This window comes from Culex pipiens, chromosome 3, assembly GCF_016801865.2.
Source record: "Culex pipiens pallens isolate TS chromosome 3, TS_CPP_V2, whole genome shotgun sequence".
NCBI classification, from domain to species: Eukaryota; Metazoa; Arthropoda; class Insecta; order Diptera; family Culicidae; genus Culex; species Culex pipiens.
Genome location: NC_068939.1, coordinates 155,732,915 through 155,751,514, shown reverse-complemented (window position 1 = coordinate 155,751,514; position 18,600 = coordinate 155,732,915). Strand labels below are relative to the sequence as shown.

Here is an 18,600-nt window from a genome sequence, read left to right as displayed (position 1 = left end):
ATAGCATATCGTTCTTAAAATAGAAGGATAAGGGTGACATCCATATTTTTAGATATCACGATATGGGTAAAATGTATTTTGTAAAATGTTAAAAAAATAACTTGTTTGACATGGTACCCCATATTTTTAATGATCATGGCTGTTCTTTTAAATGTGTTAAAAACAAGTCCATCGAAAACATTATTAAAATTTGTTTTTTTTTATGTTGATTTGGTTAATTTTGGTTTTTTTTTTTTGTAACGGTTTTCGGCTTTCAGTCAAGTATAAGCAGCAAAAACAACTTTTTAAACAAACTACACATAGACAAACAAAACAACCACGTACACATCCTTGAAAAAGATTAAATAAATAATCGAAACGTCGGATATAGTGCAAAAAAGTTGTTTTTGCTGCTTATACTTGACTGAAAGCCGAAAACCGTTACAAAATAACTACCACAGTCGATAAGTCACCCAAAGTTAATTTTGGTTTATATAATTTCATCTATTTCATAATTATTTTAAATTTAAAAACTTTTTTTCAATTCACGTTATTTTTTATTTTATTTTAACTAATTTGAATCTGCATTCCTCAAATCACAACCATTAAAACGTCATTTGCCTCATTTAACACGCACAGCACTTGACCGCTGAGATTGTCGTTCGTGTAATATGAAGGAAATACTCTTAACGATCACTTGCACGCAATGCACGTAAAACTGCACTCATTTGTGTCCACTGCGTTATCGGCTTGTTGTGCATCGTTTCTACACACGCTCAGCTGAAATGACTCGAAATTTGGGTTAAGTTCGCCAAAATTGTGAGAAACTTGAAACCATTTTATTTTTTTCAATTTTGGGAAATTCAAAGAAATTAAAATTGCTTGAAAACTTACAGCAAAACGCATGTAAATTAAAACCTAATTTCACGCAATTTCGTTTCAACGTGTACAGTTGACGGCAAACGATGCGTGCGTTGTTATGCAAATTCAGAACACTTCTTTTGCCACTTTCGAGGTATCGCTGCGCCCATCGCGCAGGAATGATAATTGATCGCTGCAGTACTTATCTTTATTATTGTTATTTTCCGTCATGATTTTCGCCCGTTTGCTGAACATGCGATCGTGGCGATGGCGATAAGAAAATTAAAAGTTTTCTCATGGAAGCTATGTTTCAGTTTCAATACTGATTTGGCATCGTTCTCAACAATTGTATCACTTTCTCGAAGATTTGTCGTGCCAAATTTTGTTAAAAAGGGACAACATTATTTTAATAGCAGTTATAATTATGCCTTCTTGACACCTGTCCTACTTTAGCAGTTATTAAGGGAGTATAATTTTACGCGAGAACTCACTGTTTCTAAGAAACCGCCTGTTTTCTCGGAAGTGGCAAGTTTTCGTAAATAGAAGAGTAAACAGAAAATTAACGTGAAAAATGTGTCTACGTAATTGCTAAACTCCTCCAATCGGCTTGGGTTGGGATCATGACAGCAGGTTGTGGGAGTTTCCCAAGCGGAAATTGTTGTGTTTTCACCCGTTTCAACCGTCGGTGTTCCTCAACCGTAACCGCTTCGACTTCTTAGCCAGGAAATTATGGGAAAGGTTGAAAACCACCGACCCCATCTTCACTCCCGTGAATCGTTCAAATAAGCAATTTTGGGTCGCTGTGCCTTGAAATCCGGAGGTTTACAATTAGCGCAACGTGAGTTTTGTCGGTTTCGTCTGGTTGGGAAAGGGGGAAGAAAAACAGGTCTTGCCCAATCAACACCTTCTATGGGGTGCGGGCCAAGTCTAACCTTTAAACTAGTTCCCAAGCTTGCTTCTTTCGGGCGGCGTGAACACATTAATCTTCCCGGCTTTTTGGGGGAGATTACCACCAAAATTTTGCACACTTTTTGTCGCTTTCCAGGGCTCCCGAGAGCGGACAGCCGTGAAATGTAGAACTAATCGCGCTGGAAGTGATTCACTGCTGCCTAAATCGAGACATTCTCGCGCGGTGAACAACATCATAACTGGCCGGTACTTGGGTGGAGGTAGGTCTACCTTCAAATAAGTTTGGGAATAAGTTAACCCTCACTTTCACAGCAAGAAAAAAAAGTAATAAAATCGCATGCAAAAGCATGCTCATCACCTTTAAAAGAAAAAAAAAAACATTTCATATTAAAACCTTTTCACACAAAAAAGTTGCAACCGACCAAAAAACCCAGCTCTCGAAAAGAGGACTGGCGCCTTAGCCCGCTCGGCTATCAGACCAATTAAGAAAGGAAAGGATAAACGCCAATATCAGCTTGGCATTTCGGTCAAGTAAGATTTCCATACTGATGGGCTACCGAATTTTGATTGTAATATGTAATATTTTAATATTGTTATTTTCGATGGGAAAATCAAATGCAAAAGCATTTTACACACTGCATGTACATTTTTTGTAAACACAAAAAAAAAAAAGTTGTAACCGACGGAATTCACCAACAGCACTTACAGTATGAACTGGTGCCATAACCCACTCGGCCATCAGACCGAAGAAGAATGAAAAGGATAAACGCATGTATGAGCTTGACATTTTGGTCAAGTAAGTTCCCTGTAATGTTACATGTAATGGGTGTAATATTACATAGAATTTCATAAAATAAGGCAAAATTTATTTAAACTTAGGCCTTTTACTGGATCACGTCATTTTTGCAGTGTTTTGTTTAGTATTGAAATGTTCACATACATTTCATTTTTAATGCTAACAGACTAATTAATTAATTAATGAAAAAAAAATTACAGAAAAATGAAAATAAGGAAAAAAGCTAAACTGTACAACAACTTGATCAAAACGAGAATCAATTAAACAGTAAAGGGTTAAGCATCTCGTTAAGGCGATGGTGGTGGCGTTCTACTAGCACTTAACGCAAAATATCACGCATCAATCTCCCTAGGGCGATTGGCGGCCGGCTGGCGGAATGGACGCACAGCCAACGAAGTTCAAACACTAGGAGGAGTCATGAAATAGTTTGAATGATTGGCGATTATCGACGATTGGGCAGGGAAGGGGGGCTGGTACCATCTACTGGGTGTCGGAAGGTGGCACCATTAACGAAGGAGGGATGTTTGACAATTGTTGTACAGGGATTTGGGAAGAACATTATATTTCATGTCTTTATTAATTTCACTTTCGAAAAAATGGTAAATTTATGTAAACATGATAATAGACAGAGGAAAGGGGTGAAACATAGTTTAGTATGCCCACAAAAATCAAGCGATGATTGATTGATCTAGATATTTTCGAGAGGATACTCAAACAGAAGAGATAAAATAATCCATGAGACCTTTAAAAACATCTCCAGGAAATGTACTTTAAACAAAAGTTTTATTGCACATATTTAATTTAGTTTGGTTTCGATGAATAATTTGGATTTGATTTTTGATCAACAGGAGTTTGAGGTTTTTTTTTATCTATCGGTGGTAATAGCTAAAATATCAAAATAATTGTAATGTTTAAAATAATAAAAAGAAAATAATAAAAAATAAACATTCTCACCTGATATCCGGTTGCTATCCACTCCTTCTCCGTCCACGATCGAACCTTCTCCGCCGCCACCCTTCCCCAGCGTACTTGTCCCACTTGTCCTTCCCCCGTCACTGTCACTTCCCGTCACTGCACCACCCGCATCCCGCTCACTATCCTGATCCCCACCGTGCACCACCCCGACCAGCGTCCCCAGGTGCGGCTGTGGCTGCCGGTTCACGCTGCTCTGGTGCATCAGCGTTACGATCAGCGTCAGGATGATCAGCACCGCGACCACGATCCCACTGTAGATCCTACACTTGGGCGAGGACCACCGGGTCGTCATGATTCGGGCCGGCCACCACCACGTGGATTCCGCTGCGGTTCGACCTGATGCTTCTGCCGATACACCACCACCACCCTGGCCACCACCTCCACGGAGGTCACCACCGCCAGGGTCCTCAAAGTCGAAGCTCGTACGAGGGATGATGCGGGCCCGCGCACCCGCGGCAGAGATTCCACCTGTGGCACGTGGGTGACCCTTGTGGGATGAAGGGGGAGCGAGTGGAACGACCACGCGGACTCACGCACCACGTGTCAATGCATCAAGCGGCTGGAGCAAACTGAACTGCCGGGAAAATCTCTCGCGTGATGTGCTGCAGAGTCTGGAAGAGAAGTGGAGAGAAAAGCGGAAAACCGGAAAAATCAGCAAATGGATGACCTTGAAATTTAAGCTAAAGTTTTGGTGGTGGAATAACATTTACATGAAATCTTGGGAAGCCGTAGACTGTATCACACTTGAGGCACTCTAGCTCCCAAGTAAAACTAGGAAAAAAACGAAGATGCTCGACGTCAAAACATTGCCAGATCAAGCGGAAGCCGTACAGCGAAGATGGGAAAGTGGCGTTGAGGAATTCCATTTCAGAAACAAAAAAATAATATGTTCGTTTGAAATATTTAGCAATTCTCTCAGCAATTAGTATTTTTTTGAAGTTTTTAATCTTCACAACTTTTGTAAGACCTTTTTAAAAGATGGTTGAGTGGAAATTGCTGAAATGATGTCATTTTGTTTTGATTTTTGGATTAAATTCACAACAATCTTGTTAGGCTTGTTGATTATGCTTTTTTCAATTCAATTAAATTCAGTTTTTGTCCCTCGACTCTGACCAAAGTCGTGGGGGGGGGGGGGGGTGGTTTCGAGCCATGGTTTCAACATTTGAATGAACAAAGTGTTTAAAAATGCATTTTACACCTGCCCAGCTGTTTTGCAATCATTAGTTTCCAAAATGCCTAAGTATTGACGAAAATTTATTTTTTTTTGCAGAAAAAAAAGTTTTTTCTTTGCTTTACATTGGAATTTCATAAAAATTCAAAATACTTTTAATCCAGCCCAAACATGCTAAATATGCGTTAGGTTGTTTAAGTTGATTTGATTTCCATTTTCATTAAAATTTTGAAGATTTTTGAAAAAATGTTTTTTTGCATCCCTGCAACGGCCTAAATAAAAAGGGTAAAAAAACTTCCTTAAATTGCAGAGCTTTGAAATTTCCTTTTTAATTTATTTTTTCAATTTGAAATTTGTTACAGTCATGCCCCGGTTTTGCAAGCCTCAGATTTGCACTGCCTCGGTTAAGCACGACCCAGTGCTTAACTGAAGCACAGAGCTAATGGTGTTTTGGCTTATGTGAGACATTGGCTAAAATCGTATGAAAAATCATACTAACATAAAACAATTATAGTGTTTTGGAATTGGGATGATGTCAGCTATCCATTGCACTTATAATTACATGAAAATTTTCACAAAAATACGTATTTTTCCTGTATTTTGAAAATGCAATGTTTCTCGAAAAAAAAAATCAACATTATTGTAATTGCAATATGGGTGTATCAAATTATCCAAATTTTTCATACGTTTCAAATGTTATTTTTTTTGAAAATTCGAAAAAAAAAATCAGGAAACTACGTAATTTTGAAAAAAAAATACTCAAAAATTTAGTTTTTTACAATATGGGTATCAAGCGTTCGGGATTTGTTCATACATTTTGAAAATACTCCAATTTTTCACAAAACTGCGTATTTTTGAAAAAATATTTAATTTTTTTTTCACAATATGGGTACCAAATGATCGGATTTTTTAGATATATTACGAATGTAATAACAACACTTTTTTGAAAATACTAAAACGAATCTCAAAACTACGCATTTTCGAAAAAAAAATACTTCAAATTTTCATACATTTCGAATATAATATATTTTTTTGTAAAAATGCTCAAAATTTTCAAAAAAAACTACACATTTTCAAAAAAAAGCACTCAAAATATCATATTTTCAAAAAAAAGCATTCAAAATTTCACATTTTTACAATATTGATATCGAACGATCGCGATTTTTTATTTATTTTGAAAGTCGTAGCGCATTTTTTTGAAAATACTAAAAAATTTCCCAAAACTAAGTATTTAAAAAAAAATGTGCAAAATTTCAGATTCTCACAATATGGGTATCAAATGATCGAGATATTTGAATAAATTTCCAAAGCTAGAACATTTTTTTAAATACTCAAAATTTTCACAAAATTAAGTATTGTCTATAAAATACTCAAAATTTATAAGTTTCAAAATTTATTATATTCGAAATGTTTGAAAAAATTCCGATCATTTGTCACCCAACTGAAATTTTGAGTGTTTTTTTTCGAAAATACGTAGTTATTAGGTTGTTTTTCGGCTCAGCAGTCAGACTCTGACTGCTGAGCCGAAAAACAACCTAATGGTGTAATACAGTCGAGAACAACGTTTCAATACGTAGTTATGTGAAATTTTTGAGTGTTTTTGAAAAAAGTTGTTATTACATTCGAAATGTAGGAAAAATTCCGATCATTGCAAAAAAACTTAAATTTTGAGTATTTTTTCGAAAATACGTCGTTTTTTGAAATAGCTGAGTATTTTCAAAAAAATGTGTTATTACACTTGAGATGTATGGAAAACCTCAATCATTTGATACCAATATTGCAAAAAAACTGAAAATTTTGAGTATATTTCTGAAAATAAGTAGATTTGTGAAAATTTTCAGTAGGGGAACTATACCCTTTCTCAGCCTATTTCTATTATCAGCCTATCAGCACTTTGATCATGAATTACAGCTTATATAAAGTGTTGTTGACTGTTCCAAAGTAATAAATAGCTCAAATAAAAGTGAGCAAGCAACTCTCCATTGCTGAAACATCTGAAAATGTTGATTTAATAGCAGAAACGGCAAAAGTGATGAGAATTGGTCGAACGGCTTAGTGTGATTAAAATGGGTATATTTCCCCTATTTTCAGAAAAATGGTATGACATTTGAAATGTATGAAAATATCGATCATTTGATACGCGAATTGCAATAACAAATATTTTCAGGGGTTTTTTTTTAGTCAAAATTGCATTTTCAAAATACAGGAAAAATACGTATTTTTGTTAAATTTTTCATGTAACTATAATTACAATGGATAGCTGCCATCATTCCAATTCCAAAACACCATAACTTTTTGATCCCAAAAGCTCTGTGCTTCAGTTATGTACGCCTCGGTTTTGCATCCCCCATATGCGGTGCTAAACTGAGACATGACTGTTGACTATTTCTTTTTTTTTTCTTGGATTGTAATTTTTTTATCTGTATGGATTTTTTGCAATATTTTTGTCATCTTACAATAATGCTTGAATAATTAGAAATTTTGATTAAAATTGTGATTGAAAAAGTAATAAAGAAACATGATATGTGGTAGAACATGTGACCTGAAATAATTACTTAACAATACAAATAAATCAAAGCCTGGAAGACAGGAAAGCTTTGGGAAATAGAATGTTAAATTATGGCGGTGCGCGGAATCGTCGCCCCTCAAAAACATCCTCGTGGTTAAATTTGCGTTAACCTTGAACCATTTGACATGCATATTTTTTCCGAATCCATTTTTGGCATAGAACACCCCTTTCCTATTTTTATGCCCAGATCAAGTGCCGTTTGTCGAATCTACGTCAAATCCTTTTGGTTTTGTTTTTTCAAGACCACACACAGGAAAAAAATAACCACTTGTCACTTCGTTGGGGTTGTGCTATGTCGACCCAGGTCGCTTTTTTTGCCAAATCGAGATCATCTTGTACTGCTTTCCAATCTTAGATATTATTCAAACATGCAAAGCTGTGCATTATTGCCACACATCATACAAATGGTGTCAGTCAAGAGTGTAGCTGCAAAGCTTCGATTCATGTTACCATTTGTTGTTTATTTTGTTTGGTCAGAACAAGTTTTCCACACGTGAGTGATCATTTACTAGTTATGTTTTTTAATATTATTATTCATGATTTCCCGATTTTTTTGGGTTTGTTTATCTTAAATAAAGCGTTCGATCGAGTCGTCTAGCACCTTCGTGCGGCAACAGAGCACAACCCCGACGAATTTTGGATGATTCAGGAAAGCAATTTTGTATAATGTTACATAACCGAATATATTCTTAAACCAGAAATGACATTTGCGTGAGTGGCGGCGTCCTTTTCAAAATAGAACCGGGGAGGGTTATTTTAACGAGTTTAAAGAATTTTTGTCACGCGGCATGTTTTGAGAAGACAATTCAACATTCACAATATACTGCCGCGGACAACATGAACGCAAATTTTTCAAAACACGGCTTTGATAAATGGTTCACAACGCGCTATTTAAGGGGCGGGGAAAGGCGTGTTACTATTTGATTTAGAGACGATCCGTCTGGTTCAGGGAGTGGTTAGAGCAACATGTTGAACGCACGCACAAAAAGTTGCGAAGGTGTCGTTACAAGATATTGAGCTTGTAAGCAATTTTTACTCATTGAAAGATCAGAGAGATCGTTTAGCGAACCTTTTTCGCGCAGGGCGGCATGTTCCACGATTTGGAGTAATCACTCTTCGAAGGTTCCAGCTAATAATTCTAGAAGGCGATTAATTTCTTCGGTGGATTTGGTAATTTTCGGGGCCATTTTTCAAGTTGATAGCGCTCACACACTTCACCGCATCACGGAACAATAATCCGTCCAAACGTTGGCCGCCAGATGCCAGCTCATCGGCCTTGAAGGTCAAATAGCGCGATTTTCGCAAAGCAAACATCGCTACTTTTTCCGCGAGCGCGCGCCGCCAGGGCCATTTTCGAGCCAATTAAGCAAGAAAAAAGAATTCCGTGGTGCGTATACGCGAAAAACGCTGGTGTATTTGGACGGAACGCGATATGCGAAAAAATAAACTCCGACGTTGGGAAAAAGAGGAGGAAAAAGATCAACATATCGGCCGAATTTAGAACAGGGCGGCCATCAGGCAAAATTTAGCTACAGACAGTACACGGTAGCGTAAATTGTGTAAATACGTTAATATGCACAAGTTTTTTTAACTCTCGGATCTGCTTTCTCCCGTGCGCTGAGTCAGACTAAACATGACGAGCTATTAGGGGAGTGTGTAGATCTAAGAAACTCTCGTGATGATCTGACAGCGACTTGGCGGCTTTTGTTGCTAGTTGAAGGCAGTGGTTCTCAAACGCTTCTTAAAACTCTCAGAACTATTTAGTTTGATTTTGTACACCCAAACCAAACTACCCTAACATTCAGTGATGACCTATAGCTAGTGTCACAGGTTTTTCCGCTTCCTTATGGACTGCTTTCTTCTGGACTTCTTACTCAAAGTAGAACCGCTGAAGCAACTCTTGCCTACCAAAATTTGTGTATGTAATATACCTTAAACTGAGCCAATAAAAATGGTTGAAATTTTTCTCTCACCATCATTCTACCAAATTCTAATGAACCCCAAAATACTACTCTCTAGCTCTTTCCCTCCCTAACGTAAACCCAGTAAACAACCCGGGTCTACTACAGCGCCAAGTTTAGAGCCATTAGTACGATCTTTTCCCCAAACATTCCTGGAGCATTTCTTCGCCGGCAGCAGTGCTGCCGGTTGAGTTCAAGGCATCAGCAAACATTTATATGATATTTATGTTACAGGTCAGGAATCTCGGCACGTGGCAACGTCATTGGCCAGGTGCTTGGTTAGCTCATCTTGGCCAGGTAACTCAACCGGAATGGATTTTTTTTGCGTCATGAAGTCGGGTTTCTTACGCATTAGGCGCGCGCTAGCACAGCTGAACGTGCCAAATTTGGGGCACTGGAAGCATTTTCAACAAGTAACGCGTGATTGTCATATCGTCGCCGTCGTGCTAACTTGTCGTACGGACATTTTGGGCCAAATTGAGTTAAGAACGCCATTTTGTGCAGCTTACAATGCCTTACTTTTTGACCTTCACAGATCCCCAAAATTCGATTGCAATCCTGAGATATTCAACGAAATTCGAAAAAATCTCCGTGCGCTTTTGTCTCTTTTCATATGAAAGAAGTTTTAATCTTGTCATGCTATCTTGTCATTCCCTGAAAATTGATGTGAGTGCGACAACTGGCCAAAGGGATTTCAGACCAGAACGCGTTTGACGCACGTACAAGTTAGACTACCGCAAACATTTGTAATTATAACTCGCGACTCCAGCAACCAACTTCAACCAAACTTCGGGACAATGCACATAATGGTCAGCCAAACAAAACGTGTTTGTTATTGTTTACTTTGCGTGCTTTCGTTTTTGTTTATTCAAGGTCAAACATTTAAACGCGTTTTTCTCGGAACGTCGAAATGGCGAGTGCGACAAGATAGCACGACGACTTCGATATCCTGCCAAAAACTGAGTTTTGGGTGATGCTAAACGTCAGATTTGCAAAGGGACATTTTGGGGATAGATCGTTGAACGATGGTGCCAGATTTTCATCGCTTTTAGAATTAAAAAAGTATTTTTGGGGTTTATTTCTTCTATTTGTATTTTGGTGCAAAAGCACAGCAAAAAAAGGGTAGTTCAAACCTTGGTTCAAACAGTAAAAAAAATTTGGGAGGCGTAATTTTGGAAGGATGAATATTACCTCTTTCATGCTGTAATTTTACCTCAATTTAGACTGAAAAAGTGACATTATACCAGAAACGTGGTGAAAATACACATTATTAATGTTTTTTATTTACTGTGTGGTGGAGTGCAAAATAGCTTTTTGAGTGCTGTAAGGTTCTTTTCAGCATCTATTTGAGTGCTGAAAAGTTCAACTTTTCGAATATGTTTTGGAACGATTTATCATAGGACTTTTCACTATGTAGTGCAATTTGTTGCTTTTTTTATTTTAATGATGATTTTGAGACTGTAAATCTTAAGAAATTCTGCTAGTTTTTTATAGTAAATGGCTTCAATTATGTTTTCTAACGCGTTTTTTGCGACACACCAAAATCTAATGTTCAACAATTTTTTTTAATGCTCAAGGTCTCTCAATAAAATGGATGTTGATATTATAGTAAAAACCTCGTAAAACAACAACTTAAGGTCGTAAACGATGTCATTATTAAGGAAATGGAAAATTTGAATAAAAAAAACTGTACAAAAGAAAAAAAAACTCTTGCAAACTGTATTTTCGGAGAGTGGTAAACATTTCTAAATATTTTATTTTTACTATATACAATATAGTCAGACTTCTGGTTGTCGTGATACAGTCTGTCGAAGTTTAAATTTTGTAAAACATGAGTTTTTCTCAGTGACGTCGCAATCTATCGGAAACTAGATTTTTGCAAATTTGTTTGACAATATTTTTTTCCAAAAATAACTTTTTTTTAATTCATAACTCCGGTACAGTCATCCCACATATTCGGAACACCCACAAATTCGGAACACTTTTATGATAATTTGCCAATAGCATGCCAAAAGTAGCTTTTCTGTCGACCCTACTGTTTTTAGAACCTTCATTTGGACATTATCTTGCTATTTCACTAGTAAAAGTAATACTTTTTGAACAAAAACTTCATTCCAAGACTACTTTGTCCAGAGCAGGCAAACACTGTCTCCAAATGGCCTGTTTCATAATTGTGGGATGTTATTGTGCCTCCCACAATTGTGGAACACCTGAATTAAACTGATATTTTCACAAAAAAAGTTATCAAACCATGTATAAAACATCACAAAGCTTGAGTTTCATTGGTTTCAGTGTGTGAAGTCATTATTTGGTAATAAATATGTACTCCTGGAGAGATCCAAAGTTTGTTTACATTCGTAAGAAAAAAGTGTTCCGAATTTGTGGATTTCAATGGTCAAAGTAATTCTTCAAAAACTTCATATAAAAGTTAAAATTATCGATTTGCTATGATTTTCTGAACATTGGTCGATCTGGAAACCGTTCCGAATATGTGGGATGACTGTACCAGATTTTGCACCATCTTACACTGTAGCGCAAAAGATGCCTTTTTGAGTTTCCTTAAACATAAAAAAATGTTCGAAAATTTCAAGCATACTTATTTGTTAATTCACTTTTTGATAACAAAAAGTCATATAGAAAATTCGTATTTTGTTGACCGAGCCACGTAGCCCAGTGGTAACGCTTCCGCCTCGTAAGCGGTAGATCGGGGTTCAAATCCCGGCTCGGACCAACACAACTGGTGTTCTTTTCCCTTCTGGAATCGATTGTTAGTAAAAGGAAGGTAGTGTATCGTCACAAACTGGACCTTATCACGACACCTTAGGGAGGCGACCTGGGTAATTGTTGGTAGAAATCGGGAAAAGTTGTCCCGACCCCTCTTCGATTTGCGTGAAACTTTGTCCTAAGGGGTAACTTTTGTCCCTGATCACGAATCCGAGGTCCGTTTTTTTATATCTCGTGACGGAGGGGCGGTACGACCCCTTCCATTTTTGAACATGCGAAAAAAAGAGGTGTTTTTCAATCATTTGCAGCCTGAAACGGTGATGAGATAGAAATTTGGTGTCAAAGGGACTTTTATGTAAAATTAGACGCCCGATTTGATGGCGTACTCAGAATTCCGAAAAAAACTTATTTTTCATCGAAAAAACACTAAAAAAGTTTTAAAAATTCTCCCATTTTCCGTAACTCGACAATAAAAATTTTATGGGAAATTTAATGTACTTTTCAAATCTACATTGACCCAGAAGGGACATTTTTTCATTTTGAACAAAATTTTTCATTTTAAAATTTCGTGTTTTTTCTAACTTTGCAAGGTTATTTTTTAGAGTGTAACAATGTTGAACAAAGTTGTAGAGCAGAAAATTTTGATATATAGACATAAGGGGTTTGCTTATAAACATTACGAGTTAACGCGATTTTACGAAAAAAAAGTTTTGAACCTATGGAATGTTAACATTAACCTTAACATGTTAACATTAAGTTGAGAATGAAACTGCCACTGAATCCGCTTTGTAAATGCCGGCCCCCATACTTTCTAAACAAAAATTTTCAATGCTTTGATGCTTCAAAAAATAATAATAGTGATATTCTGAGTATTAGAGGAACTTACCGGATTCCTTGACTTTTCCACGAAAATCAATTCCAAAGATGAACGAACACCAAAATTTATCATGAATACCGAGGATAGTGTGCATTTCTTTAGTCCTTAGAAGCAATAGGAAACTTTTCGACATGCAGTCAATCCGGAAACATAAATGCTAGTTCCAGTGGGTTCCCCTCTACTTTTCAAGATTTCTTCCTGCATAGTCAAAAGCCAATTGATGCTGGCCAGATAAAAATAACATCTTTTTAATTAGAGACCCCCAGAGCATCATTGCGCTTGCCCCGAGTTCGCTCAGCTGTTAACTTTAAACCATATCGCTTATTCGATCAATTATTAATCGTCGACTCGGTTGGTTTGCATACACAGCATATATGCGAGGTCTTCTTTTTTTCCTCCCGCGCGAGATGAAGATTTATGATCATACCCCTCTTAATTGCCAACGCGTTTTTATGACCCTTTTCAGTTGCTCATTGAGAGGCTTCCTCAACAACCACCATAAGCGACGGCAATGTTGACGGTTTCTAGCGGTGGCAGCATACATTGTCGATGCTTTCTTAGATAAACTCCTCGGCGGCGGCGGGCCATCGAACTTCCCAGGCCTGGTGTGAATTATGGCCGCACGAGTCAAACGGTCAATCGACGACATGCATGAATGGGGGTCCATATACGCACGAACGGAGGTCCGGCCAGAATCTCTAGGTAATTGATACCTAACCTAAAAGGCCGCCACTAGACAACTGTTTTATCGCCTCCAAAGTCGATGTTCTGAAACGTGTGGGGACATTTCGGAGGAGTCTCCGGAAGAAGACTTCGGAATTTTTCGTACCCATCCAAAACCCATGATTTACGACCAATTTGGGCTGTCTGTCCGGCCAGGGCGGTCGGTCGTACGGATGGCAATTTAAAAGACATTGTAGCAATTTGAGCGTGAATTTAGCGCGCGGTGTGGTGAGATTTATGTGCCATGTTTCTCTTCTGACGCGCCTTTTGATTGTTTGTTTGTTTTTTGTGTATGTTGCTCTGTTCAATCGGAAAATTAGCAATTTGTTGCTCGAGCGAGGTATGCTGTTGGCGCCCACCACTTTGAGTGACCGTATCAGAGCGGTCATCTAGCTTGTAAGGTTAATTTTGTGGGAGAAACATCGTTTTTCGATCGATTGATTCCACGAGAAAATACGGATTATTTGTATTGAGTATCAATTGTTATTTAAAATTGTTTTGCCTTCCTCACATTACTGAGGAAAGGCTATAAAATCACTCGAAAAATGAACTTCTTAATTTGACAACCTAGACCCACCTTCACGTATACATATCGACTCAGAATCATGTTCTGAGCAAATGTCTGTGTGGATGTGTGTAGGAGGGTGGACAAAAAATTGTCACTCGATTATCTCCGGACTGGATGAACGGATTTTGATCATATTATTCTCATTCGATTCGTCTTGGGGTCCCATAGGTCTCTATTTAAAATCAGCAAGTTTAGCAAAGTACTTCAAAAGTTATGCTAAAAAAACGATTTTGGCGTATGTCCGGAAGATTGTAAAAAGGGTGTTTTTTGCATTTTCAGAAAGGTATTGAAAAGACCTTTCCAATGAGCCCAAAACATTAAAGATCTGACAACCTTATCAAAAGTTATTAGCACTTAAGTGTTATTTATACACTTTTTGAAGGCCGGATCTCAGATATTTCAACGAAAATGATTTCCGGGTTTATCATGTGACCTGTTGTTAGTTAGATAATCGAAAGACCTTTCAAATGAGCCTAAAAGGATCTGACAGCCCTATCAAAAGTTATCAAAAGTTATTAGCACTTTTTGGAGGCCGGATTTCAGATATTGTGATAGAAATATTGTCTGAATCTTCCATGTGAACTATCGTTGGAAAGGTTTTTTATCAGACCTTGCTGATGATCCAGAAATATTGAAGGTCTGCGAACCCTATCAAAAGAAATGAGTGATAAAGTTGATTTGTTAGACATGTTAAGAGGGAATGGTGCTATTTTTACTGAATGTATTGACTTTATGGATATGAGGAAGGCAACAACCACCTAAAGGTGAATTTAGTAACTTTTTTTTTATTTCAAATCGATATTTTTTTATTATGTCAATGCAAATGTTATTTCAAGGTTTTGTCTACTCCTTAAGATGCTGTTTTGGATGAAACTTTCAGCGTTTGTTTGTCTATACATGAGATGAACTCATGCCAAATATGAGCCCTCTACGACAAAGGGAAGTGGGGTAAAACGGGCATTGAAGTTTGAGGTCCAAAAAATATAAAAAATCTGACAATTGCTCGCATTTTCCTAAAACTTCATCAATTCCAACTCTCTTAGATGCATTCGAATTTAAGCAATGATCAATACATGTTTGAGTACCAAAATGTAATTCGCAATCATTTTTTCTCGAAAAGCAAATCAAACCCCTTTTTATTTGCTTCTGTTCGGTTTGCGAAAATGGCATGGAATTATGAATTTTTGAAAAATGTGTTTTTTTGCCATTTTTGAGATCGCCCTAGCACAGTGTAAGGTCACCCTAACAGCCGAACAAAAAACGAGTCTAATTATTTTAGCTAAAGAACCCCAAAAAAAAAATAGTCCAATCGGAAAACTTTTTTTTCGGTTTATGCTCTTTTCAAATGGCTGTTTTATTGAGAGTACCAATAACATTAAATCAAACTGAATCTTTACCCCAAAAGCGATGAAAATTAAAAAAAAAATAATTAAAATAATTTAATTTGAAAAATATTTCGATAATTCTATGAATACTTCAGAAAATCTTTGTTTATGAGGAGTCATTCTCCAAAGAATTTCATGCATTTTTTTTTTGATAATTTTAAATTTGATGAAATTTTGTGTGTACTTTTTCTATGACCAAAACATTATACATCATTAGTTTTCCTATAAAAGTCCCCACAACGTTTTGACAGCTAGAGAATGGATGTTCGGAAATGGTTGAGATTTTTAAACTGTAATGTTTCCTTCTGGAAGAAACCCTGTACGAATTACATCAAACCGGATAGTTTTCGGCACCTTCAAATGGAACTCAACTGTGTCGAACAAGACTCTTCCATAGCTTCTCCACTCCTTCTCTACTAATCTACATCGATAACGTTTAAGTTTTTATTTTGACAAACTACACGCGCGTCTTTACTTTTGTGGGGTGCGTCGGTCGTGGTCGTGACCATGAGCAGCGACAGCATCGGAACGAAATTTGCAAATTGATATTGATAGAATGTGGCGGCGCACATATGCTGGGTGGGTGAGTTTTTTTTTGTTTGCTTCTTTGAGTTCTACTTTGTGCCGCCAAGATGTTAACTCATCCGCGGCAAAAGATCAATGAACGGCGGCTATGTTGACAAATTTCACTTTCATGATCAAAGGACAGGGTTTTGGTCAAGTTTTAGCGAACAGGAAGTAGGATCTACACTCTGACCAGGCTGGCGCCGTTATTGGTCACCAAATCTCTCCTGGGTGCATCACCGTTTCAATTTCCATAATTGGTCCCGATTAATGCTGCCGCCTGGTTTCGTTAACGCGCCCCGAGACTCCGGCGTTCAATTTCAATTTCACTTCCAATTAAGCTCTAATCATTCTAAAAATAGTCCGCCGAGCAAACACAAACTAGATTCCACTCTTACTACATCATCCATATCACCAACTCCAATTATGCAAATTGCATTTTGCCCCTACTTTGCCTCCTCTCCCGGTCTAGTCTGAAAATGCAGACACTTCAAACGAGCCAGAGAAATCTCAAATGAATAAATTATGTTAAAAGTCGATACATTCTTCTATTAGCCAGCCAGACCCTCGCCAGATACATCGATAAATTCATTCTGTCAGAGCGCTTCGACGAAGTGCATGCAACTCAATGTGCCTGTATTTTTTGCACTAGCAATTGAAAGACTTTTCAACAAGCTGTGCGCGGTGAAGCAGGTGGACGACGAAGAGGTTCAGTCAATAGGGGCTTTAAACTGTCTGCAGATCAACTCGACGACAAGAAGACTCTCTCGGCGATGCTCAATCTCTATGCTCAATTTAAATAGCGCGATGGTGCAGACATGTCGCTGTACGGCGAAGCTTCGCTTGTTTGGTCCTTTGAATGTCAATCTCAGTAAGAATGTCGCCATAGTGAAACCAACGGGGTTCTACTGTACTGTGCGTCGCTTAGCTAATCCGCGTAGACTTGGTCGTCGTCGTCGTCGTCGCGGCGGTATAGATCTCGATTAAATTGATAGCAAACACTGAGTAAGAGAAAACAAGTGAGCGCTTTTTGTGCGTACTAGTCGCGACGATAATAGCCACGGTGATGGTGACTCATGTGGGCTGACTCGACGGACGCAAGGACACTGGGATCTTGACTTAACGAGACACCGTCGATGGCGCTAGACAGGCCGGTTGATCGGTTCTGGTACGTGAGGTGGTTGAACCTGACGGTATTGTTATACCTTTGAGGATCAAGTAATGAGCTATCAGATATCACAGCCATCTCGTGCTCTTTTCTCTCAGACCGTACGTTGTATGGTTTTACTCCCAGTCTGAGGGCTTTTTACTCTTAGGTGGGTGATGTGATATTCACTGCACCCACTGGTGAGGCGATTCCCATCGAAAACACGATCAATGATTGTTAAGCGCGTTTTATTGATCGTGGAACGCAATAAAAATCATCACCATTATCATCGTCCGCAGATCGGTAGTCCCAATTTATGGTTATGATACCGGCGACATCCACGACGCAACCATTTGGTATCGTGCAACAAGATAAGAGCCGAAGTTGACCGGTTCCGAGGCTTTCCTGGTGACGGTTGTGTTGCACTTTGTCGGCACCTTGGGACTGCATCGTCTTGGGGTATAAAAAATCGAGAACATTCGCATTCAACCGGTATATATTTACGATAGTTGGTCATAATTCAGAAAATTATTGAACAAGTCATGTGTACTATCCTTGGTGAAAACTCACTGATTTTGTAGATCTCAACCGCGTTGCAGTCCAACCCACTCAACCTGATGCAAGAGACCACACACTTTCCCAACATCTCTTCGGCAAGTTCACACAAATTAACGCTAATCAATTGCCTTGTCCAGCATACCAGGTTATACCAAATACCCAATTACCGACCCCTAATTACCCTACCAAACCGGCATCAGCCCGGGTAACCCTAATGCATGACACTTTGTGAACTAAGTGCACAAAAATCAACGTGGGTTGTCCCAACCCAACCCGCATGGTTCTCACTTTCGTTCACTCTCGTTTTCGTCGAGACCTGTTTGGCCGACGGTAAACAAACCCGCGGTCCCGCGGAATACACGTGCGACCGCTGCTCGCTGGTAATAAAGCGTCGATAAATTTATTTATTTATGTATTTATGACCGTTTCGCACCGTTGATTAACTTTTGTGCGAGCGAAAACCGGGATCTGCAACGGGCAACGACGGGTTGGCCAGGTGAGAACGGCCCAGGATCATCGGATGGGTGCGTAGACAGAGATAGTGAGGAGTGCGTGTCAAGGAGGTGTAATTTCAAGGCTGTATATCACAGGAAGGTGTTGTTTCCTATCCCTCGTCTAGAGCAGACCAAAATCCATGATAAAGCTGTCCGACCAAATCTGTCAGACCAAGACTGTCAGACCAAAGAGTAAAAAGTAAACAATCTTGGTCTTTGACATAGGTACAATCAAGAAATAAAAATTTGAAAAATAATTTTATTTTTTCAACTCAATAACTGGTTTTGGGCTGCAAAACTAAATGTACGCCAGAAAATGATTAAATAGTGCGGCGTCCT

General features: G+C 38.3%; 1 protein-coding gene across 1 annotated transcript in view; it reads right to left on the bottom strand.

The window, feature by feature from the left end:
* LOC120426773 (uncharacterized) overlaps positions 1-18,600 on the bottom strand; it is a 191,670-nt gene that overhangs the window by 84,170 nt on the left and 88,900 nt on the right. Inside the window, exon 2 of the mRNA XM_052710004.1 lies at positions 3,500-4,131. Coding sequence (XP_052565964.1) covers positions 3,500-3,812 — 313 coding nt within the window. The 5' untranslated portion in view covers positions 3,813-4,131. The remainder of the gene's footprint in view (positions 1-3,499; positions 4,132-18,600) is intronic.